Consider the following 25,277-nt stretch of genomic DNA (forward strand, 5'->3'; position numbering starts at 1 on the left):
TGGAATAACTTCGATACAGTTGAGCGTAAAGTTATCCCTCAGTTATAATTGTTGCAATATGTGAGGTCCCCTTTCTTTGGGATAATGGTGATTATTCCTTTTCTCCAACCATTAGGAATATCCTCACTTTTCCATACCGTTTCAAAAAGATCCTTTAACCAAGGCAGAAGTCCAGGAGAACCGTACTTTAACAGTTCATTTGAAATTTCATCAATTCCAGCACTCTTGTAGTTCTTCAACTTCTTGATAGCTTCCTCAATTTCAAACAAGGACTGTGGTTCATCATCATTACTAAGGTATTCAAAAGAGAGTACCTTTTCATCCTGATCCAATATAAAGAAATCCACCGCATTTGCTGCTGGCGTCAACTATATATCGCTATTAAAAATAATAATTCTGGCATGGGATCATACAGATACCATGTGCATTGTGCTACTAGACTCTGGGGTATTTAAACACAAAAAGGATTCAAATTTCATTAAATCGATAGAGATCGCATTTGTGTCGTTTGTTCGGTAAGGTATTTAGTGACTTTGTCTTTGATAATTGAAAATTTGTTCACTCGCCGAGTCGCCGTGACCTCACCCACATTATCTATGCTAGTTTACAAAATTTATCATTTGTATTAGTAATCAACTAATACTATTGACCTTTGCCAATCTGGAATATAGATATTTAAAATATAATTACAGCTTCAGAATACAGCTTCATATTAATTAACTAATTTACCTCCAGAATGGTTGAGTTCGACAGAAGCCAGGTGACAGCGTATCTCTTTATCTCAGTGATATACAGTCTGATCGGTATACCAGCCAACATTCTCTCCCTGATCTTCTTCTTGAAGAAGGACAACTCAGGACATATCAGCAGATCAATATTTATCCTACTAAACTCAACAGACTTGTTTGTTTGCTTCTGTTTTATTCTTCTCTCTGTCTCCTATATTTCTCTTCTGACTGGAGGAAACGTCATGGAATCCTCAACATACTGTTCCGTGGTGCTAGCTACTTTCCCCACCGCTCAACAATTCTCCATTTTCATCACAGCGGTGTTCTGTATTGTGAGGACTGTATCTATTGTGAAACCTATTCTGACGGTATCAAAAAGAGTGGTATTCGCAATCATCTCATTATATTTTGGAGTGCTGATTGTTCGAAATGTCTTGCTATTCAGGGATGATTCCTTGATAGCTGCGTTCAGACCTAACGGAATAAGATGTGGTTGGCAGAACAAAAAGACTGGGCAACTGGCGGATTTCTCAAAAATAAGCTTCATCCTCATATCTCTCATCTTGACTCCATCCATTCTAGGGTGCCTCCTCTCCATTTGCTGGCTAAAAAGACCTCAACAATTTCCTGTGACTCCAACCAAAAGAAAAGCAACTATCACTGTAGTAATCCTGACAATAGTTTGCGTGGTGGCCTCGTCAGCATTCGTTGTCGAGAGGATCATGAGACTAAAGAAGATGGAGGTCTCGCCACTCATGGAGAACATAGCTCTACAGTTTGCATACTCGTTAACTTGTGTGGCTAATCCCACTGTGTATTTTACCAGGTTGAGTAGACTAAGAGAGTTTGTAAAGGGTTTGTTTAGGTTTCAGGTTAGACTACCTGGGTCACGTGATACAGAGACTAATATAAATACTCCCGGAAGTTGACCGACGTGGACTAGAATAACTGATATATATTAAAATCGTCGTTATATTGGTATTATTGGTACTGTAATACGTTTTACCCTGTGTTCCTCTTCTCCTGTCTAATCTACTATTCTTGATACCTCACTAAGTTGTAATAACGTACTCCGTGCTAATAACGTTACGTTCCTTATTTTCATTCTAAATTATATTACTTTGGTACAATATGGGGGGTGTCACGTCCGTCTATGTCCGCTTGTCTCATAGAATCCAAAAAGGACAGGACATAGGCGGACATAGGCGGACATAGGCGGACATAGGTGGACATAGGCGGACATAGGCGGACATAGACGGACATAGGCGGACATTAATGGACACCTAAATTGCTAAAAAAAATGTTCAATTTTTGCTGTTATAGGGGGATCATGTTTTTTGTCCGTTCGGTACCCTATATTTTCAAAACGGACAAAAAATAGAGCGGACAAAAACGGACAAAAATGGACAAAAACGGACAAAAATGGAAATAACATTTAGATGCTTCCTCCTCCTACTCTTCCTCCTCCTCCCCCTGGGTCTTCCTGATCTTCCTCAGTCCTCTTCCTCCTCCCCTCCTCAGTCCTCCTCCTACTCCTCCTCCTCGTCCTCAGTCCTCCTCATCAGTCCTCAACAGTCCTCCTCCTCCCCAGTCCTCCTCCTCCTCCTGAGTCCTCCTCCTGGGTCCTCCTCCTTCTCTTCATCCTCCTCCTCTTCCTCCTCAGTCCTCAGTCCTCCTCAGTCCTTCTCCTCATCCTTCTCCTCATCCTTCTCCTCAGTCCTTCATCCTCCTCCTCAGTCCTCCCCCAGTCCCCCTCCTCCTCCTCCTATTCAGTCCTCCTCCTCAGTCCTCCTCCTCAGTCCTCCTCAGTCCTCCTCCTCCTCCTCCTCTTCCCTCTCAGTCATCCTCCTCAGCCATCCTCCTCAGTCCTCCTCAGTCCTCCTCCTCAGTCCTCCTCCTCCTGGCCTGGGTCCTCCTCCTCCTCTTCATCCTCCTCCTCTTCCTCCTCGGTCCTCAGTCCTCCTCCTCCTGGGTCCTCCTCATCATCCTTCTCATCAGTCCTCCTCCTCCCCAGTCCTCTCCCAGTCCCCCTCCTTCTCCTCCTCCTATTCAGTCCTCCTCCTCCTCCTCCTCAGTTCTCCTCAGTCCTCCTTCTCATTTCTCCTAAGTCCTCCTGAGTCCTCCTCCTGAGTCCTCCTCCTCTTCCTTCTGAGTCCTCCTCCTCCTCCCTCTCAGTCATCCTCCTCAGTCATCATCCTCAGCCATCCTCCTCAGCCATCCTCCTCAGTACTCCTCAGTCCTCCTCCTTCTCAGTCATCGTCAGTCCTCCTCCTCAGTCCTCCTCCTCCTCCTGGGTCCTCCTCCTCCTCCTCCTCCTGGGTCCTCCTGGGTCTTCCTGATCCTCCCCAGTCCTCTTCCTCCTCCCCTCCTCAGTCCTCCTCCTACTCTTCCTCCTCGTCCTCAGTCCTCCTCATCAGTCCTCAACAGTTCTCCTCCTCCCCAGTCCTTCTCCTCCTCCTGGGGCCTTTTCCTGGGTCCTCCTCCTGGGTCCTCTTCCTCCTGGGTCCTCCTCCTCCTGGGTCCTCCTTCTCCTCCTCAGTCCTTCTCCTCCTCCTCCTCAGTCCTCTTCCTCCTCTTCCTCCTCCTCCTCTCTCTCAGTCATCCTCCTCAGCCATCCTCCTCAGCCATCCTCCTCAGTCCTCCTCCTTCTCAGTCCTCCTCAGTCCTCCTCCTCAGTCCTCCTCTTCCTCAGTCATCCTCCTCCTCTTCCTCCTCCTCCTCCCTCTCAGTCATCCTCCTCAGCCATCCTCCTCAGCCATCCTCCTCAGTCCTCCTCCTTCTCAGTCCTCCTCAGTCCTCCTCCTCAGTCCTCCTCCTTCTCAGTCCTCCTCCTCAGTCCTCCTCCTCCTCAGTCATCCTCCTCAGTTCTCCTCCTCCTCCTCCTAGGTCCTCCTTCTGGGTCCTCCTCCTCCTCCTCCTGGGTCTTCCTGATCCTTCTCCTCCCTCTCAGTCATCCTCCTTAGTCATCCTCCTCAGTCATCCTCCTCAGCCATCCTCCTCGGCCATCCTTCTCAGCCATCCTCCTCAGTACTCTTCAGTACTCTTCAGTACTCTTCAGTCCTCAAAATGTTTGTCCGCTAATGTCCGCTAATGTCCACCAATGTCCATCCAAGTCCGCCAATGTCCGTCCGGGTCCGCCAATGTCCGTCCGAGTCCGCCAATGTCCGTCCGGGTCCGCCAATGTCCGTCCGAGTCCGCCAATGTCCGTCCGAGTCCGCCAATGTCCGTCCGTGTCCGCCAATGTCCCAAAAAACACGTCCGTTGTCTCATAGAATCCAAAAAGGACAGGACATAGGCGGACATAGACGGACATGACACCCCCCCCAATATGCCAAAGGCACACATGTAGGAGTGGATAATAGTTGGTAGGTAGTGAGCCTAACATTAGGGTTACTGGTTATCCTACCTTTAAAATCATGTAATAACTAATAATACTATTACAAACCACCACTTACCAGTTATAACAATCCAATACGATATCAGAGGCAATTTTACAGAAGAGGCAATATCATAATAACAGAATTTGCTAGTTGACAAATCAAATCCTGCTCTTACTTCTTTAAAATACTCTCGCTTTACTTGCGTGCGTGATTTTAGTGGGTACCATGGGATCATGGGTTTTGGTACTTTGGTACGGGGCATATCTTGAATATGTTGAGCCCTCCAGTGCAGTATTTACGAGGTACGCGGTACACCTCATCAATAGATTGGACTACAGAACACTGCTTTACAAGGAACAAAGCCAGACTCGCCCCGGCTAATCTATTGATGAGGCATTCTTGCATAATACTAACTAAACTGTACATACTCGAATACATTTTGCGGGCGTCCTCGAATATATTTTCCGTTTAGTTAGAGTATAATCCCCCTTTGGTAGAGCATTATATTCTACAAGAGGGGATTTAACATCCATTCTATGTTGTTGATGTTAACAATTTTACTGTCAGGGAATGCTTTATTGTTTAGCACTTTCGTTGTAACTTGTAATACTAGTCTTCCCAAAATATTCCCAAAAGAATATTGAGTCAGAAATTCTTTGTTAGAAGCGCTTTAAAAAAAAACAAAAAAAACAGTTTTCATTCACAGCTGCATTATGTTCTATATATTTTCTGCAAATAATCGTTTTCTTCACTAAAAACGTGATTATCCTGCTTGTTTCTATAACTCCATACTAAAACTAAAGTTACATAAAAAACATGCATAGTCTTATTATTATTATGTGTAACAAAAATATACATTGACCTCAGAACGTGTCTAAACTATTCACAGCGAAAAAAGGCCATCATCTAAATGAATGATCGGTTTAAAAATGTAAATCCCATGATAGGCGCTGAGTAGGATCATATTTTATTCTTCATTCTTATATTTAGTCGATTAGCCGCGTTTGTCAATTAGATAAACTAGAAGAAAAGGTAGATAATCGACTAGTAAATTCGTCATTGGTAATGATAGGACTCATTTTTCAAGATGTTTTTGGATAATTGCCCGGTTATTAACTTCTATTTGAAGGCTTAGAGACCCTTAGAAAATATAGGACTGTGCAGAGATGAAATTGAGATGAAATAATCCATTGACTTTGAATCTTGTCCCTTAAATGTTACAATAAAGCTTTTTTCTATCGGCACATTCTATCCACATGTTTGTTTTCCACTGATTAATGAGCTAAACGTTTGACTGCTAATCTTGTAGCTTTAATGTGCGCTCCTCTCCAGGGTACAGAGTCTAGAGAACGTCTTGTATCTCTCTCTCTCTCTCTCTCTCTCTCTCCTCTCTCTCTCTCTCTCTCTCTCTCTCTCTCTCTCTCTCTCTCTCTCTCTCTCTCTCTCTCTCTCTCTCTCTCTCTCTCTCTCTCTCTCTCTCTCTCTCTCTCTCTCTCTCTCTCTCTCTCTCTCTCTCTCTCTCTCTCTCTCTTTCTCTCTCTAGTAGTCTGATGAGATATCTCTCATTTGTAGACAGCTTGCCACCCCCGCTACTCTGGTTATGCTTATAAAACCTCGCCATTATCTTTAAAGCATAAATACTGTAATCTTTATTAGTCTATATTTCTCGTAAAACCCTAAAAGCAACACCTCTTTTGGTTAAAATTTCACATCCAATCAGTCGCAGAGACGTAATTAAAGTGAATCAACGCAACTTGACAATCGTGTAGATCAAGTTTGATTTGCGAAATACCATTTTATGTAGTACATACTTAAAATATAGCTCATCTTGATAATAATATGATGAGCTGATCATTCATCAAAGCAAGACATCAGCATTGAACTTGAGGTGTCGATTGTTTGAACAGTTTAGTCACGCTTAAACCGTGCTATAGTGTCTGCCCCGGGATGGTATAATGATATTTGTTTTGCAATCTTTGTAATCAATATAATATCCCTGGATCGCAGACATTTCTTGGTCATTCTAGCTACAGTTGGCTTTCTTTGTTATTCTTTCGTGTTGACCTGGTATTTAATTTTGTTCATTTCAGTCTTCGTTTTACAATTTTGTTCAATGAAAAAAGCTTGTGACCTTAACGCGTTCCTGTTACCAATACTTGATTAAATACTGGGCGTTTATACAGTTATTGGGCTGTACGTGCGCTGCGTCAGATTAGTTATAATAACCTAATAATACTGCATTATGCATAAAATTACAATGATGAATGGTTATATTACTAGAATTGTCACAACGCATTGTCAAGTTAATCAGAGTAATATTGATTTATTCGTTGCCTCACTTCTAATTTGGTAGATTCATTTTCTTTAGTAAAGCAACCCATCGGAAGCAGAAACCCACCAATCACTGATAATTAAATTATAATAATAATATCGATACATTATAATAATAATATCAGTAATTATAACACAGCATCCTGCCCTTCCCTGCTTGGATTAGTTTTGACGTTGATAGTAGTCATCTGGTAACCTACCTCTTTTGGACACATAGTGCGGGTTGTTGCCCTAATTATAATTAGTATAGTCACCAACACCTTCATAGTGAATAGTGCAGCTCAATAACAGCAGTAGTATAGTAACAACGTTTAGTTGCACTGGTTGCTGGTTGGTTACTGTTAGGTTATGTTCACTTCATTGTTTTGGGTGATGTTCCTGTAGGAGATCTGGAGATGGTTACCATGGTTACCAAGGGGTGGTTACCATGGTTACCACCCCGGTATAGTAGGGGGTCTTACTTGACCACATGTTGATAGCGTAATATAGGACCGATCCCTAGTATCTTGTTTGGTGAAACTGTGTTATATTTTCAGTTCAGTATTCAATAATCACATTAAAAACTGATTCAAGAAAATGAATTTAAGTGACAGTTATCATAAGCAATAAGCCTTCTTCATTGAATTGCTCAAGAATTCCTGTAGTTGCCTGGATAACTCCCTCAATTAGGCTAACGACGAACAATTTTTCCTCGGGATAGGTTTAGTTATATACGTTGTATTATAGTTATACAGCATAAGAATCTCTTTTTTGTAGCAGGTTTTTTGAATTTGGTTTTTTGCAGCCATTTGATATCACCTATAAACGTGTGACTAAGATTTACAAATTTTGGAGTCATTTTCGATTTTGTGAAAACTATCGCTCTGAAAGCCAATCTTTGTGTGCTTGAAAGGTGAGATGGATTCTGACACTACGTTATTCTTGTACATTAAATTTACTCTAACTAACTAAAATACAATTCCTAACGTTATAATATCTCCGTTAAATAAAATAACCATAATTTACTGAATGGCACGAATTGCGACAGGGTTAACTAAATAACAACCTGATGATATTTTGATGAAACTTCAGTGTTCTATAAAAAAGTAACTCGTGTTTGTTACAGCTATGCAACGTATCATTTACTTTGTTACTATTAGTTTATCGAAGTGCTATTATGATGTTTATTATTTATAGTTTACTATCGTTATCTTTTAAAACCCTGTAGCTATAACTTCTGCATTTTGGCATCTATCCAGAAGAGCAAGTTTAGAGGTTGGTGGTAACTGGTAACTGGTAACTGGTAACTGGTAACTGGTAACTGGTAACTGGTTACTGGTTACTGGTAACTGGTAACTGGTTACTGGTTACTGGTTACTGGTAACTGGTAACTGGTTACTGGTTACTGGTTACTGGTTACTGGTTACTGGTTACTGGTTACTGATTACTGGTAACTAGTTACTGGTTACTGGTTACTGGTTACTGGTTACTGGTTACTGGTTACTGGTTACTCTAACCTAACTGTAACCTTTCACCTACTCAGAACATCTCAAGAAGAATGGTTGAGTTCGACAGAAGCCAGGTGACAGCGTATCTCTGTATCTCAGTGATATACAGTTTGATCGGGATACCAGCCAACATTCTCTCCCTGATCTTCTTCTTGAAGAAACAAGGAAAATACCACATCAGTCGCTTTATCTTCATCCTCCTAAACCTAACAGATCTTCTCATCTGTTTGTGTTTTATCCTGGTGAGCGCTTCCTACATTTCACTTTTACGTGAGGGTGAATTTGTTGAGTCTCCAACCTACTGTCCCCTCTACCTAGCTGCTTTTCCCACAGCTCAACAATTCTCTGTGTTTATCACTGCAGTTCTCTGCCTCATTAGAACTGCTTCAATTGTCAAGCCCATCCTTAACATTCCCAAGAGAGTGGTATTTAGTATTATCTGCTCCTACCTTTGCTTGATTATAACTCGGGTCATCCTGTTGTTTAAAAACACTTCTCTCCAAGCCTCATTTAGACCCCAATCACTGAAATGTGGCTGGGAGATCGTGAAAACTGGTCAGCTGGCTGACTTCTCACGAGTCAGCTTCATCCTTATTTCCCTGATACTTGTTCCATCAGTTTTGGGTTGCCTCATCACAATTTGTACGCTCCGTCGCTCCTCTCAACAGTTCCCCATATCCCCAGAAAAACGCAGCGCCACAGTAACTGTCATGATCCTGACCGCTATTTGTCTGACAGCATCCTCCACGTTTGTGGCAGAGAGGATCATGAGGATGAAGGGAGTGGAGGTGTCAGCTCTAATGGAGAGTATAGCCCTGCAGTTCGCTTATTCCTTCACTTGCGTGGCTAATCCCGCTGTGTACTTTATAAGGTTGAGGAAGCTCAGACAGTTTGTACGGGACTTGTTTATCAAGATAACGAAGAAAAGGAGGAGGAATCTGTCTCGTCGTGCTAAAACTGTCCGGGTGACTTTGCTAGCCGAGGAGACTACACGATTGTGACATCTTTCGTGAAGAGAGGAAATGAGAGGGTCTTGAATTTGACTGGAAGTGACTTGGTTATTGTATTTGGATTTCGTGTTGTACGTTTTTATTGCAAAAATGTTGCGTCAGTGTTAAATAAATGTTCAAACATATGCCTTGTGATATTTGAAACCAAAATAATAATAATGTTGTATTATATTATTTAATGTCTTGGTCAACAGTGGATACTAAATTTACGTGTAATAATCTCTCTTATCAAAGGAAGCTTTCTAGAACTAGAATAGCATTGATTAACTGGTTGCACTTCCTCGGCAAGGCAGTAACTAATTACCCGGATGGAAATTAGCAGAAATTTAAGAAGGAAATTCCTGATTGTGCAATAATTGTGATATTATATTATATCACACATATCATATTGTATAATATTTCATTTCATTTCATGTAATATGGTTGAGACATTCGAGTAAAATACTTTATTTATAATCTGTAGAGGGGCCATTACTTAATCAATGGCACCAGATTCCTTGGAATTAAGATAAAAGGTACCCTTTACTCTAGTGTAAGGTGTAATGAGATATCTAGTTACATTTAAATCTAATTTCCGCTCATATTGCAATTGATTAACACACTGCTAAACAAATTATGGTTTTAAATTACATTTCCAGATTAAGTCGGGGATACAGATCGCTGATCAAGTGCAACCCATCCTGAAACTTTTTTGAAATCTTAAAATATTTGTAAGCTACTAAGAATAAATAATCTAATATTAGATGTAATAATCCAATCTTTGATATGTATAATTAATAATCTAATATAAATAATCTAATATTAGGTATAATAATCTAATATTTGATATAATTAATAATATAATATGAATGATCTAATATTAGATATAATTAATAATATAATATGAATAATCTAATATTAGATATAATTAATAATATAATATGAATAATCTAATATTAGATATAATTAATAATATAATATGAATAATCTAATATTTAATATAATTAATAATATAATATGAATAATCTAATATTAGATATAATTAATAATATAATATGAATAATCTAATATTAGATATAATTAATAATATAATATGAATAATCTAATATTAGATATAATTAATAATATAATATGAATAATCTAATATTAGATATAATTAATAATATAATATGAATAATCTAATATTAAATATAATTAATAATATAATATGAATAATCTAATATTAGATATAAAGCTATTTAACCCCTATATAACTGGTCTATATCTAATCTAGTGATTACGTCTCGTCGCTTGATCAGCAAACCACTACTGTCATCGTAAAAACGAGAATTTAGATGGAGCCATCGGAAATTTACCAAAGCGATAAAAGAAATTCTTGTGTGGTATTTTGAATTGTACCTCACACGTAATTGATAAAATACGCATCATTGACTAACCATTATCCATTGGCTGTGTAAGATCATGTAATGCGGTAGTACTGAGTACAAGGCACCATATTATCCTTTATTACCTGTTTTATTGACATATTATTGGCTATTTACCATGACTTTAATGAGGGTAGCAGGTACTCCGTATATATATTGTCTGTGGTATGTCAGTTGTAGTAGTTGGGGGTTCTGGGAATTTAAGAAATGTTCTGCTCAGAGACTTGTTGGTTGTTTCAAATATGGAATAGTCCCAAAATATCTCGAGCGGTTACAGTGTGATCGGGATTGTTTGAGAGTGTGTGACATTTCAGTGTGACATTTCAGTGTGACATTTCAGTGTGATATTTCAGTGTGACATTTCAGTGTGACGTTTCAGTGTGACGTTTCAGTGTGATGTTTCAGTGTGACGTTTCAGTGTGACGTTTTAGTGTGACATTTCAGTGTGACATTTCAGTGTGACGTTTCAGTGTGACGTTTCAGTGTGACATTTCAGTGTGACATTTCAGTGTGACGTTTCAGTGGGGTGTGTTATGTTATCTCTAATATGAAATTGCTGGTTTGAAGATAATTCTCTAAGTCTGTATAAACGGCACAATAATCCGTGCCATGTCCAGTGAACCCCTGAGTTTGGGCTGCCTTATTAGTTTTGAAACCTTATTACTTAGTTTTTAACGCCTATTACAAATAACCCAGGTTTACTTCCTTACTTTTAGTTTTACAACGCATTGCCGACAAAAGTGTTAGAATTTCTGCACCACTGACAACTTAAAATTCCAAAAATGTCTTCATGATCTACTACTCAAAGGAAAATTAACTGCATCGTTTTTGCCCTTCGATTGAGACAATACTATTTTGGATTCCTTAAAATATGAGATGCCTTATTATAAGATAATGATATGAAGATACTGAAGTTGTACAGTACAATGACTGATATTATAGTGATGATCTATTAAGTAAAAATACTTTTATTTCGGCTCACAGAAGAAGTCGTCCTGCTGCAATGTTGAGAGTTGGATTCCCTTGGGAGGGCACTGTTTATTATCTTCCATAAGTACCGCTACCTATAAATACTACTATGAATATTATTTGGATAGTGGATACTACTATAGATAAGATACTACTATAGTATATTATGTAATATAAAAAGTAAAACTCTGCACGCAGAACAAGTCTTGCTGTTGAGAGTTGGATTCCCTTGGGAGGGCACTGTTTATAAGCTGCCAGGCTTCCAGTCTTACAGTAACAGTGTACTGTTAGTATATTACTATAACAAGCTCAGTGTTTTTAGCGTTAACAAACTTAGCGCGAATTGCAGGCTCCAGTTTGATTGTTATACTACTGAGCCAGTGTTTAGCTGTTTGGGTGTTTAGTCAAATAATCAGCGAGCAACTTTGTGCTTTGAGCTCAGACCGCGTTACAGTGCACTACAGCACACTAGACTGCACTACATGCCACTGCACTACATTGCACTGTTTGATCCGTGCTCTGAATGCTCTGTGACGGCAGTGCGCGGAGAGCCGGAGATTGCCATTTACGTCCGAAAGAGGCGCATTCTTTAAATAACTCATTACAGTGGTCAACATAACATTTCACATGGTCTAATACCTCCCTTATTTAGCTAACATCAACAATATGATATAACGTCAAGAGAGCGTGAGGTTTAGTAAGTTATAAGTATGGTATGCCAAAAATATACATATTGTGAGACTGTTTGAAGCGATACCTGTCAAGCTTCTGCAGTGAATTTACAGGGAAAGTGACAGGTCTTCTAATTGGAGAAACCTTATTATAATGCCGGTCTAGGTGGTCGCATGTGTTACTTTCAGCAAAAATAAATCTACCAATTCTAATAATTCCTTGTAGTTTCTTTATTAAATATGTACAAATAAAGATAATCTTAAGAGGAGTTAAAATAAGAATGTCCTGTTTTGTGATTGTCCACATATCGGTCCTCACCTTGTAATTTTATTACGCGGGAGGGAACAGGGAGGGGGGGGGGGGGGGGGGTGGGGGCACGTGGAATATTTTGAGGACAATGATCTTGTAACCTAAATATAGATCGCTATTTCGTGCCTGACTACTTGAACATTATGTTATTTGAACATAGTCGTTCCTATCAAGGAGCTAAATAGGTTAACACGCTGTACAAAGCAAGGAAATTAAGGTTCAATATATAATATTATAATGATTGAGTCATTCACTAATTACCGTGATAACCAATTAACCAATTAAGGCCACAGGGGGGGGTCCGAGGTCGAAAAAAAGTTTTTTGCCAGTTGGCAGACCACGTACTATCTGACGCTTGCACACCACCCTTAGCCCCCCAGAGCGACTAGTTTGTCGTAAAATAGAGGTTAACTATTGCCTTTTTAATCAGTTAACCTCACAAATAACCAGTTCTTAACATTTTGTTGCTCTCATCACAAGTTAAACTTATCAATGGGTATCAATTGGCCATCCAATGTGAACAGAACTATTATATGTCCTTTATTTGTTGGAAAATTGAGGTTAACATATTTTCTCAGAATCATGGTCTTTTGACTCTCCTAAACAATTTATTTACCACCTCAAAAACCTATCTTCTTCTAGAGCTTTTATCCATTTCACCTCAAATTTGGAACTTATGTTCCTGACATAAATTTAAAAGTTTGTTATGTAACGATTGTTGTAATTTTTCTCCTAACTCTTTTTATGAGGTTAACCATTTTAAATTTTGTAAATTTTGTAATTCTCACTCATGGTTAACCTTATATCTCAGCTTTGGAGCAAGATATCATAAATCGTTACATAACAAAAACTCAAAATACCTTTAAGAACATTGTTGCCAAGTTACAAGGTTCTAAGTCATAAACTAAAAAAGAAGATAGATTTTGAACACAATTGCATTTAAAGTTTTCATTTACAATAGAATTACAGGTAAACCTCAAAATTCAACGCGCGATATCTTCAAATAGGAAACTTTGTTTTCGGTAAGGACAAAAGCATTTGAAAATTTAGATCGAGCTCTACAACATATCTCAAAATCTCAAAATTGACCTCGGACCCCCCCCCTGTGGCCTTAACTAATTATCATTTGCAGGTCAGCCAGTTCACGTCACTCTACAGCGTACAGTACAGATTTCCCGTCGCCCTTGTTGATGAGAAGTTCTAGTGATAGACCAGCAAACAGGCACAGTGTCCATAACTCCATACTGCGTGGTGAGATATTTGTAATTGAATATGGAAGGGGAGGGGAGGAGGGGAGGAGGGGAGGAGGGGAGGAGGGGAGGAGGGGAGGAGGGGAGGAGGGGAGGAGGGGAGGAGGGGAGGAGGGGAGGAGGGGAGGAGGGGAGGAGGGGAGGAGGGGAGGAGGGGAGGAGGGGAGGAGGGGAGGAGGGGAGGAGGGGAGGAGGGGAGGAGGGGAGGAGGGGAGGAGGGGAGGAGGGGAGGAGGGGAGGAGGGGAGGAGGGGAGGGGGAGGGGGAGGGGGGAGGCGGGGAGGCGGGGAGGCGGGGAGGCGGGGAGGCGGGAGGCGGGAGGCGGGAGGCGGGAGGCGGGGAGGCGGGGAGGCGGGGAGGCGGGGAGGCGGGGAGGCGGGGAGGCGGGGAGGCGGGGAGGCGGGGCGGCGGGGCGGCGGGGCGGCGGGGCGGGGGGGCGGGGGGGCGGGGAGGCGGGGAGGCGGGGAGGCGGGGAGGCGGGGAGGCGGGGAGGCGGGGAGGCGGGGAGGCGGGGAGGCGGGGAGGCGGGGAGGCGGGGAGGCGGGGAGGCGGGGAGGCGGGGAGGAGGGGAGGAGGGGAGGAGGGGAGGAGGGGAGGAGGGGAGGAGGGGAGGAGGGGAGGAGGGGAGGAGGGGAGGAGGGGAGGAGGGGAGGAGGGGAGGAGGGGAGGAGGGGAGGAGGGGAGGAGGGGAGGAGGGGAGGAGGGGAGGAGGGGAGGGGGAGGGGGAGGGGGAGGGGGAGGGGGAGGCGGGGAGGAGGGGAGGGGGGAGGGGGGAGGCGGGGAGGCGGGGAGGCGGGGAGGCGGGGAGGCGGGGAGGGGGGAGGCGGGGAGGCGGGGAGGCGGGGAGGCGGGGAGGGGGGAGGGGAGGCGGGGAGGAGGGGAGGAGGGGAGGAGGGGAGGAGGGGAGGCGGGGAGGAGGGGAGGCGGGGAGGAGGGGAGGAGGGCACAGTGTCCATAACTCAATACTGCGTGGTGAGATATTTGTAATTGAATATGGAAGGGGAGGGGAGGAGGGGAGGAGGGGAGGAGGGGAGGAGGGGAGGAGGGGAGGAGGGGAGGAGGGGAGGAGGGGAGGAGGGGAGGAGGGGAGGAGGGGAGGAGGGGAGGAGGGGAGGAGGGGAGGAGGGGAGGAGGGGAGGAGGGGAGGAGGGGAGGAGGGGAGGAGGGGAGGAGGGGAGGAGGGGAGGAGGGGAGGAGGGGAGGAGGGGAGGAGGGGAGGAGGGGAGGAGGGGAGGAGGGGAGGAGGGGAGGCGGGGAGGCGGGGAGGCGGGGAGGCGGGGAGGCGGGGAGGCGGGGAGGCGGGGAGGCGGGGAGGCGGGGAGGGGGAGGGGGAGGGGGGAGGCGGGGAGGCGGGGAGGAGGGGAGGGGGGAGGCGGGGAGGCGGGGAGGCGGGGAGGCGGGGAGGCGGGGAGGCGGGGAGGCGGGGAGGAGGGGAGGGGGGAGGGGGGAGGCGGGGAGGCGGGGAGGCGGGGAGGAGGGGAGGAGGGGAGGAGGGGAGGAGGGGAGGAGGGGAGGAGGGGAGGAGGGGAGGAGGGGAGGAGGGGAGGAGGGGAGGAGGGGAGGAGGGGAGGAGGGGAGGAGGGGAGGAGGGGAGGAGGGGAGGAGGGGAGGAGGGGAGGGGGGAGGGGGGAGGGGGGGGGGCGGGGAGGCGGGAGGGGGGGCGGGGAGGGGGGGCGGGGAGGAGGGGAGGAGGGGAGGAGGGGAGGCGGGCCGCGGGGAGGGGGGAGGGGGAGGGGAGGCGGGGAGGCGGGGAGGCGGGGAGGCGGGGAGGAGGGGAGGAGGGGAGGAGGGGAGGGGGGAGGGGGGAGGGGGGAGGGGGGAGGGGGGGCGGGGAGGCGGGGAGGCGGGGCGGCGGGGCGGCGGGGCGGGGGGGAGGGGAGGAGGGGAGGAGGGGAGGAGGGGAGGAGGGGAGGAGGGGGGAGGGGAGGAGGGGAGGAGGGGAGGAGGGGAGGAGGGAGGAGGGGGGGGAGGGGGAGGGGAGGAGGGGAGGAAGGGAGAAGGGGAGGATGGAAGGGGGGAGGGGGAGGGGGAGGGGGGAGGAGGGGAGGGGGGAGGAGGGGAGGGGGGAGGGGGGAGGAGGGGAGGAGGGGAGGGGGGAGGGGGGTAGGGGGTAGGGGAGGATGGAAGGGCCGGGGGAGGGCAAGTGTCCATAACTCCATACTGCGTGATTAGTAATTTTTGCTCATCATTGTATGATTGTGGCACACCCGTGGGTAACCGCCATTGGTCATTTATTGCATTTACCTTTATAATTCTTGTCTAAGGTATTGCTGAGTGGTGAATTTTTCTTTGCATTTCTCTCAAATTAAGAAATTACCGCCTATTATTTAAGACTTATTAGCTTGATTATTCCTAGTTAGGGTGACATTGTCTTTAGGTTTAATCATCCTCTTTCAAGCAAAGAAAAATTCTCAAACAAAAAACGATATTTTATACTTAAAATGTGATTTGGAAAAGAGATTAACTTCGCCTTGCTTAAATACTTTGAACATTCCAACTGTTCCTCACTCCACTGTTTCTTACTCAACCACGTATCTCTCTCAAACCCAGACATTTTATACACACCTGTCCCAAACAATGCTGGTAAAATAGTTGTAACATTTTCCTACAAACTGGCACTACAATACTATCAGTACAGCTGCCAATACAAACAACTTATCACTCTCAAACCGTGACTGTAATAATATCTCAAACCAAGACATTTATACTCGAATCTGTCTTAAACTATGTTATTTACTCCTCTGTTAACTGGTACACAAACTACCCAACATGTGCCTATCAGCTGTCAATAACAATTACACCAGTAAGTATATCCGGGTAGCAAGTAGTGAAATAGTGCCTTACTTTCATCCGGGTAGTACAATGCAGGGAGCCACTTACTGGTTAAACATTACCTAGTACATTATACATTACCGTATACATTATACATTAGTGGTAGGTACTGAACATTGGAACCTGTACAGTGTACATTATATTTAAATGCAAACCATTCAGCTGAATTACATATCAATATAATAATGTAGAACTAATATTATATATGTGTTATGTTGTTTGAATAAATCACAAGGACTGGATATTCTACACGCGCATCATGGTTATTCAACATTCGGATGACACCTATTTTACATTCTGGGGTATTCTGTATTTGAATATATGATGGCCCCGACTCAGAGACCAGAATCTGAAACATCTTCACTTTAAAACAAAAGGCTCTAAAGTTTCCCCCGGGAAAGATTTACACCACACGTTACACTCAATATTACTTAAAACTCAGCCTCCTCATGAAGACAAATGTTGCGCTCGCTGGGAGAGAATATGCGCATATTCAGAGTACATACCGTGCATATCACACAACTATGTGACATACCAAATACCTGCTGTGGAGAGAGGGGGCCTCTTGGGAGAACGGGTTTCTGTTTTGATAGGTGACATTGAGTCGGCATTCTGTCAGGTTATCCTTTTAGGGTTTTAAACATTGTTGTAATCCGCAATAAAATACATTATAAAGGGACCTATAAACTTCTTAAATTTACCATGATGCGAGCTGTGCTATGTAAAATTGTAAACAAAATAACATCACTTAGATCCAAACCTGAACAAGAATCCCCCAAAGAATACCCGATTTGATATAATTATAAAAGTTATTGCGTGACGTACAAGTGACGTATTTATTTTATTGGCTCTGATTCAAAGCTACTGTTTACAAGATATCACCCACTAAGGGCTATAACGATCTGCTCACATCTCTAACTTTACACACACACAGTACACACGCGTGTGCACAGAAGATCACATTATTCATGAGATGCAGCAAGTGTGGTTCTAATAGCTCGCTTACCTGGGCCTAGTAGAGGTCGACATCTTCTGACAGTTATACTTATAGTATAGCCAGCTAAATTCACACACATAATTTACTGTATTATTTTAGAGCAGCGTAATGAGTTTGGTAATCCTTAAATTTATGCTGCTGTAATAATACATAATTTATAAGAGTATAATTAATAAGTGCCAGGTTTCGAATGTTTGTGTGATGCTACAGTATCCAAACTAAGATCTGTCCAACGTACCCACGTTTGGAAAGTTTCAGGTAGCTGAACGAGACTTGTTGATTATATATTATTATATTATAATACGTTATACTAAATCTTGATATTGTGAATTGTGATTATTAATAAGTTTGATTTGTCAAATGTTACATGTTATAGTAAAGTGTTATACGTGCCAAGTGATTGCGCGGCAATTTTAATAGTAAGAGTTGGGTGTATTATATTTATATAATACACCCTACATGTGTTTATAAACAAATGACGTTAGTAACTTTAAAATATGATTACCATGCAGTGATTACATTATAATAATTATTGATAAACCATAAATGATGCATATTATTGGATAGTAGTAGGGTGTTACATTGTTTAACGGCCTTGAAGGTAATTTATAGACTATCTCTCTGACTGGGCACTTAGAAACAAAATGCGATTCCATCCAGCAAAATGTAAAGTGCTTATTGTTTCAGGAAAACCATCTTTATCTCCTCCATTCGCATATAATCTTGATGGCTCTCCTCTTGTGTATGTAGAGTTAGAAAAAGATCTTGGAGTCGATGTTACTCCTAAGCTCAGTTGGAATAGTCAGTGCGACAGAATTTATACTAAGGCCTGCCAACAACTTGGTATGGTCAGAAGAGATGGCCATATTGTCATTGATCAGAAACGTCGCCGGGCGCTTTACCTCTCCCTGGTTCGTAGCCAATTCGAAAATTGTTCCATAATCTGGCGCCCTTGTAATAAATCACTTAGTGATAAATTAGAAAGTCTCCAAAAGAGAGCTATTAAATGGATTCTGTCTGAAGAGGGCTGCAGTTATCCACCTGAGCAATATGTCAAAAAGTGCAAGCTTGTCGACATTCTCCCTTTGTCTCAAAAGTTTGACTTGAATGATCTTATTTTTTTCCACAAAGTTCTGAACAATTTAATTCCTGTATGGCTGCCTCACTATCTCACTTTATATCAGGGCACTTCTCGACTAAGACGTTGCCACCTCGACAGTCTGTCTATTGTGTCATCAATTTTACCTAAGTTAAGTCAGAATTCACACACCTTATGTACCTCAAATAGCCCACTGGCAAAATCATTTTTCTACAGAACTCATATACTGTGGAATGGACTCCCTTTACAGGTAAGACAGATTGTGTCTACAAGTGTTTTCAAAGCTGAGGTCACTAAGCATCTATGGAAATGTTTATTGGATAGTGAAACAACAGCCTAGCCTAGTCTCTTTGCTCCCCATATTATTATTATTTTTGTTTTATTAATTTTTTTATCTACCTTCCTATACTTTCAACATCATATCACACTTCACCCGCACACCTCACACATTAATGACCATATCAGACCTGTATCTAATGTATCTGGAATTTGACGTATTGAAATACCAATTTTGACTATATATCCACAGTTATTCACCATGGATTTGTTTGTTATTAAATAGTTTTTCATAAATTTTTGGATTTAGATTAATTCGATGTAATGGGTCCAAGTTACTGCGGACATAGTTCACTATGTGTTTACCGTGTTTGGGTGCCCATCATATTTTACAGATGGGGGCGATATTTTGAACGATTCTATTTTATATTCATCTATTGCTGTACTCTGTAAAATTTGAAAAGTATTTAATAAAAAAAACACTACCTCTGATATTACATTAATATGTTTTAATACTTTCAACACTATTATGTGTATAATATAACAAATACTTTGAGTCGTATGGATCTCTAATGATCATTATTTACATATTTCAAGATTCCATCATGTTTAGTCACTAGTCACTCCCCCACCAAAATATAAATTACTCTAATATTTAATGAGCAGTATACAGTGGTTTTATCTTGAAATTGGAATATTCAGCTGGGATAACTTTGTACAAGCTAGAAAACTACTTGATGGATACTAAAGACCTTGTACAATGTATCTCTTAATTGGATATTGAAGCAATGTTAACCGGCGGGTTAGATAGATGTCTGGACATTTGACAGTTTAAATTATATAATACTATATTATATTATAATGTATGTGATATATATCTAGTACAGTATCTATAAGCGTAACAAATTAAACGATAGTACAATAACATATTTTCTTTGTTACGCTTATAAAAAGCTCCTATTTGTTATCAGAGCACTTTGTCGAACACGAGAAACGAACAAGTTTGTACTACAGTATCTAGATATAACATGAAATATTATATATAATCTGGTATATAGATCGGTAAATGTGGTATAATTGGTAGTTTACATGACCTATTCATGATATAAGTCTGATAAAGCACACTGTGTACCGTCTACCATGCTTGGCTTTCATGTCAACAGGCGATGAATAGTGAGTTGTAGCTCAGTATTTACTATTTATATTTATAATTATACATTTACATAATTACACAATTACAAGGTTGTACGTGATTTACAGTTTGCAACAGGGGACCAATGATTGCAGCGACTCAACTATAATAAATAGTAATCATTATTCTAACAGACTAGAGGAATTTATAGCATGTAAAAACAACTTGTTGCTTATATTAACTGCGTTATAAGTCGTGTGTAAATAAGATTATAATAGCAAGTATTCTTTACACGCTAGTCACTACTTCAATTTTTATAATATAAATAAAATAATATTTAAAGATGTTTGTAAAGAATAATTGTATATTGCATTGTGTAAGTAAAGAGCAGTTTTACAATTATAATATAATATGTAATCTGTTTGGTGCTTATTAAATTTATCTATGGCCTTGCAATAATTATATCATTACTGGGCCCCATTGATTAATTAATAATTACATTAATTACATTATCCTTGTATAGTAATCACATACTACTTAAATGACCACATTTGTTAAAATAATGACTAAAACAAAGATAGACATTTAGACGAACATTAATTTACACACAACTAATAAAAGAGTTGAATTGAGTAAAGAAGTTTCTAGAACACGGGGGTGTCAATTGCCACATACAATTTTATAAGGTAGTGTTTAATTATCGTTGTTATGCATTTAATTCATATAATACATAATATCCGCAAACAATGGAATAAAATCTAGATGTATGTGCCCTGTAGAGCGCAAAATATTGACACTTTAAATCTTTGTTATTATTACGTTGTTAGATCCAAGGGTATTATAATTATGGATACCAAATTCTTGTCATTTATTAAACTCACTCATCACTGTATAATGTACATATTTAGAGACATTTATAACGATAAGGGTAAAGGGGAGGGGGGTCAGTGGGCACTGGGGAGGGAGGGGGTCAGTGGACACTGAGGAAAGAGGAGGGGGTCAGTGAATAATTATTTAAATACCTATTTAACATACAAATGTTAAATTATAGGTATTTTGTTAGACTGACGGCTGGAGTATTTAGAAAGTGAATCCTTATTGAAGTTATCAGTAAGATTAAACATGACAGTGTAAGAATAATGCAATAAATCTGGTAGAGTACCCACCGTAGATACACTAACACACTTTACCAGGCGTGCAGCACCGTGAATCGAGCGTGAGCTCGTGTAACACGCTAGGTAGTGACGACAGCGTCCTATCACGTGACTCCAGGACACGGAGCTCCAGCAGGATCATCACGTCCCCCAAGTTGAAAGTAAAGTCGGAGCCGGGCTCCAATAATGTCACTGTAATACCAGGTTTGTTATTATTTGTGTTTTGTGTTTTGTTGTGGCATATGTTTTATAATGACTGATAGGCGGTGTTTGTGTGCAGTGTTAACAGTTATTTTCATCGGTACTTCATAGTAGTTAACTAGTGATTACGTTACGTGTGAACGGTTCCTAACTGTAGGACTGTATTTAATAAAGTTTAAGTTCAATGAGTTCCGAGACGTTGGCTTTTGGCCAACCCCCTGTTACACTCGGTTGTAATACAGTTGTCGGGAGACGTGAAGTAGCCTTGAAATCGCTGTTAACAATTAAACATTGGAAAACTTTAAAATCCTCAACAGTTGTTGATTTTGTAAAGTCCGTCAGTTGAATTCACATTATTATTATTTAACCCTCCACCCATAACTCACGTTTAATGAAAGCTTCTCAAACGTATCAATTATATAATTCCACAAATCCACCTGCAGTATAATAATGATAACTGGGAATTACTAGTTCAATTCCCTTAAATTACAACTAATATTTTGGCCGCGACGAATCCTCCACTTTTATTTCCAAACGTATCTCTCAAATCCTCTGTCAGTCAATACAGACAGTATCTCTCTGAGAGAGCCGTCAGAAAACTCAGGATTTACAAACAACAGATTGTCATATTTTCTTGCCGTTGTGGACGAATCAGTTTTAGCAAACGCACCGGACAGAATCAAAACCAAGCGTGACAGAAAAAAGTTCGATATATTTGTCCACAAGTTTACCTCGCCCACTGAGGGTGGTAGTTCACCAGAACCAGATATTCAGACTACTGTATCTCAAGGTTGAGTTATCATTTTTCTTTAATTTACGAACATACGCTCTCTTTTTGTACCTGGTTTAGTCTTGGGATATATAGCAGTCAATGTAGTTCCTATCTGTAGAACTTGGACAAATTAGGAAAAGCGAAACTTATTAAAGCTTGATGAACTTGGAATGAAATATCTGTGCCGAAGTTCTGATTTCAGTTTTTAATTTACTTAGTACGTTGTTTACCAATTTGTTCCACTTGTCTACTGCGCGCACTCGCGTAGGTGTTGCTAGTTTTGACAATATGGTTTAAAGAAAAGTATCCGTATTTTCGCGCAGAACTTCCCACGCGTCCCGCGCGCTATCGATAAATTTTAAAATCCGGATAAAAAACATAAAAGACATTTATTCCTCATTAATATTTAATATGTCACATCTGTTCATCTTGAGTTGAAGATGATCGAAACTTTCACTGTCCACTGAGCAAATGTCACGGCACTGATCCCACATGGAAAACATTGCTTGTAACGTCGGTAAAAAAACACGCATTCGCACTATCGATGTTAAAGCATCTCTGTTAACTGTTTCTAAAATAAACATAGTTTCAGACAGAAAGGAAAAGAAGCTCCCCAAGTTTTTATCTCGAGCTGCGTCCTTCGGTCGAAAAGATAAAAACAAAGTGAAGATCCGAGGTACAGGAGAATACAGGAGTTTCAGGAAAACGTCGAGTACCACTGATCCCCGGCTGTCTCGTAAAGATGCCTTTTTAACAGCGAAGGGGGAAGTTCTTCCAAAGGAAACTTCCGTTTAGATGTACATAGTAGATATACCTCATCCTGCACAAGAAATTGCTAGATGAACTTATTTGCATGTCATATTATTTCATGAGATGCATGGCATATTATCAAGATCTTACCGATGATGGTATTTGGTAAACTGATAATAAGCAGAAATTTACCCTTTATCGTTTATGTTCTTAAGATTATTGTATGATTAGAGTCTATAAGAATCGCATTATTAACAATTGAGTGATTTTCAGTTATGATTTGCTTGGTTGAAAAGCATGGTTTTGATTTTATTTGGTCAGACAGTTTTTAGATGCTGTACGGTTTAAGACTTTCTTTGAAATGTGTGTCGAAATTGATTGCGAAGTTTTAATCTGTACATAATATGAAGTGTAAAAAGTTTTATAATTTATCGTTGTTATATAAACTTGTTTTAGTTATTCGTATTTGGATTAAGGAGCGAGGAAAACTCGGAAAAATGTACAGAGAACAGAAGGTTCTCCGCTCCATATCAAAATTTACCCCAAATCATTAAAAATTTCTTCACCCCTTTTATTTGGTGTTATTTGTAATTTAAAAGGAATACAATTCGGTTTATTCTTTTATTATTTATAAACATTCCGATCAATATCTCTCAGATTTACCTCCAGGGTGAACTAATTCATAAATTTCAACAAACTGATTTGACCTAGAGTATCTGCTTTATTGTTGGAATCGTTCATTTCGATAACTTGGATGGACATGTCCATGCCTATTCCAAATTCCAATGTCTACTGCTCGGATCCGTTTTTCAGATGTTTCTTGAAAAGAATTATGCTCACTGGCGTGTTTCTGGTTTACATGGAGCTTGTGATCAATATCCGAAGATGTAATAGATACCAAGAACTATTGCAAACTGCTGAGCTGTTTTTCGTGTACCTGCAACGTTTTAATTTCAGTAAATCGGCCGCACTGATTTTAATTTCTGTAGCGTGAATCTTTCGAACAGGAATTCTCGCGAATTCCTTGATAAACGTTTTAAAGTGTGTGCAGTGGTATATATTATGATTTATATAATTATAAGTTATAACGTGTATCAACGCGAACGAATTCTTATGTGCGTGATGTTTAAAGTCATGCATGAAAACTTGATAGTGTAATACGTGAATGACAGTGAGCGTACCCTATATATATATCTTAATTAAGAGTGTGCTTATGCCATATACAGATATTCAATTTTACCAAAACCCATATTCATGGGTAGAGTGGACCGCTGCCAGTGTCTCTCTTTCCCAAACAAAAGGAAATGATATTAATTTGATTGACCGTTCTCAAATGCAAAATGATACCGAGAATGAAATCGGTCGCTCGCTTTTCCCATTCATTCACGGCTTACGAATTGTAATAAATTTCGATTGATTACATCAGTCAGATGCTGTAAAAATCTCTTTGGGTTGCGTTCGGATCGATACCTAGTATTTCGGGGTAAGGGTAGTAGTTATTGCTTATTGAATTAGCTGAAGTTTATTGAATCTTTATTGCCGAGTACAGCTGCCTTTGGGTAGATCTTCTTAATCTATTACAATTGTAAATGAATGGGAAAAGCGAGCGACCGATTTCATTATCGGTATCATTTTGCATTTGAGAACGGTCAATCAAATTAATATCATTTCCTTTTGTTTGGGAAAGAGAGACACTGGCAGCGGTCCACTCTACCCATGAATATGGGTTTTGGTAAAATATCATCTCTTTTTGATTATAATGTCAGGGTACTTTATAAAGTCGAAATATAAACTGATATCTTCATTAATTAATAAGGAGGAAGTTTCAACGATTTAGAAATTTTCCTTTAAAAACATTTCCTTGTGTTTAGGTAAGCATATCGGTCGATCACTGACTGAATATGCCACCTAATACTCATTCAAGTTGGCATTAAATTCATATATAATGACATTAAACTGTCGTGGCAAAGCAGAATTTGTTGGAAATCACGAATGAGCAAAATTCTCACCTTTCGCACGTGCAAACTTTGAGCGGACGTTGCGTGCGCATCCAATATTGAATCGCCGTAAATTTTTTCATGTAATTGTTTTATATATAGCTTGATAAGCATGCAAAGTTTCAAAGTATTTCAAGAAGAACTGTAATCACAACGGCACTCTAAAGTTGACAGAAAATGACGAAAACAGCAATTTTCAGTGATTTTAGCAATTTTCTATCAATTTGGGCGTGTCCCCACGTGTGCAACTTTTCGATTTTCAACTTCAAAACTAGCCTAATGCACAATTTATACCTATAGGAAGCAGAACTGAGCTCCTCAACTTAAGGCATGGCCCAACACCAGAGAATACTAAATCGCAAAATTGACGTTTTTATAAAATAATTCTTCAAAAAAGCACAAACTTCAATGACGAATATCTTTATGAAGGAGCAAGCTAGAAAAACTTTCCGGTAGATTTTCAGAATGCTTGAACAATTATCTAAGATGAAAATCTCCTCAGATTTTGAATAAAATTACTCCTTAATGG

General features: G+C 41.0%; 1 protein-coding gene across 2 annotated transcripts in view; it reads left to right on the top strand.

The window, feature by feature from the left end:
- The window catches only part of LOC134818600 (uncharacterized), a 31,784-nt gene extending 8,587 nt beyond the window's left edge, over positions 1 to 23,197 (top strand). The window contains exons 8-10 of one of the 2 annotated variants that reach the window (XM_063828242.1): positions 13,422 to 13,540; positions 21,068 to 21,232; positions 22,588 to 23,197. In XM_063828242.1, the coding sequence (XP_063684312.1) occupies positions 13,422 to 13,540; positions 21,068 to 21,232; positions 22,588 to 22,796 (493 nt within the window). In that variant the 3' untranslated portion in view covers positions 22,797 to 23,197. The remainder of the gene's footprint in view (positions 1 to 13,421; positions 13,541 to 21,067; positions 21,233 to 22,587) is intronic. The other variant, XM_063828243.1, reaches the window with a different exon arrangement.
- Positions 23,198 to 25,277: the final 2,080 nt, after the last annotated feature.

This window comes from Bolinopsis microptera, chromosome 7 (assembly GCF_026151205.1).
Source record: "Bolinopsis microptera isolate Bmic1 chromosome 7, MBARI_Bmic_1.0, whole genome shotgun sequence".
Lineage (NCBI taxonomy): Eukaryota > Metazoa > Ctenophora > Tentaculata > Lobata > Bolinopsidae > Bolinopsis > Bolinopsis microptera.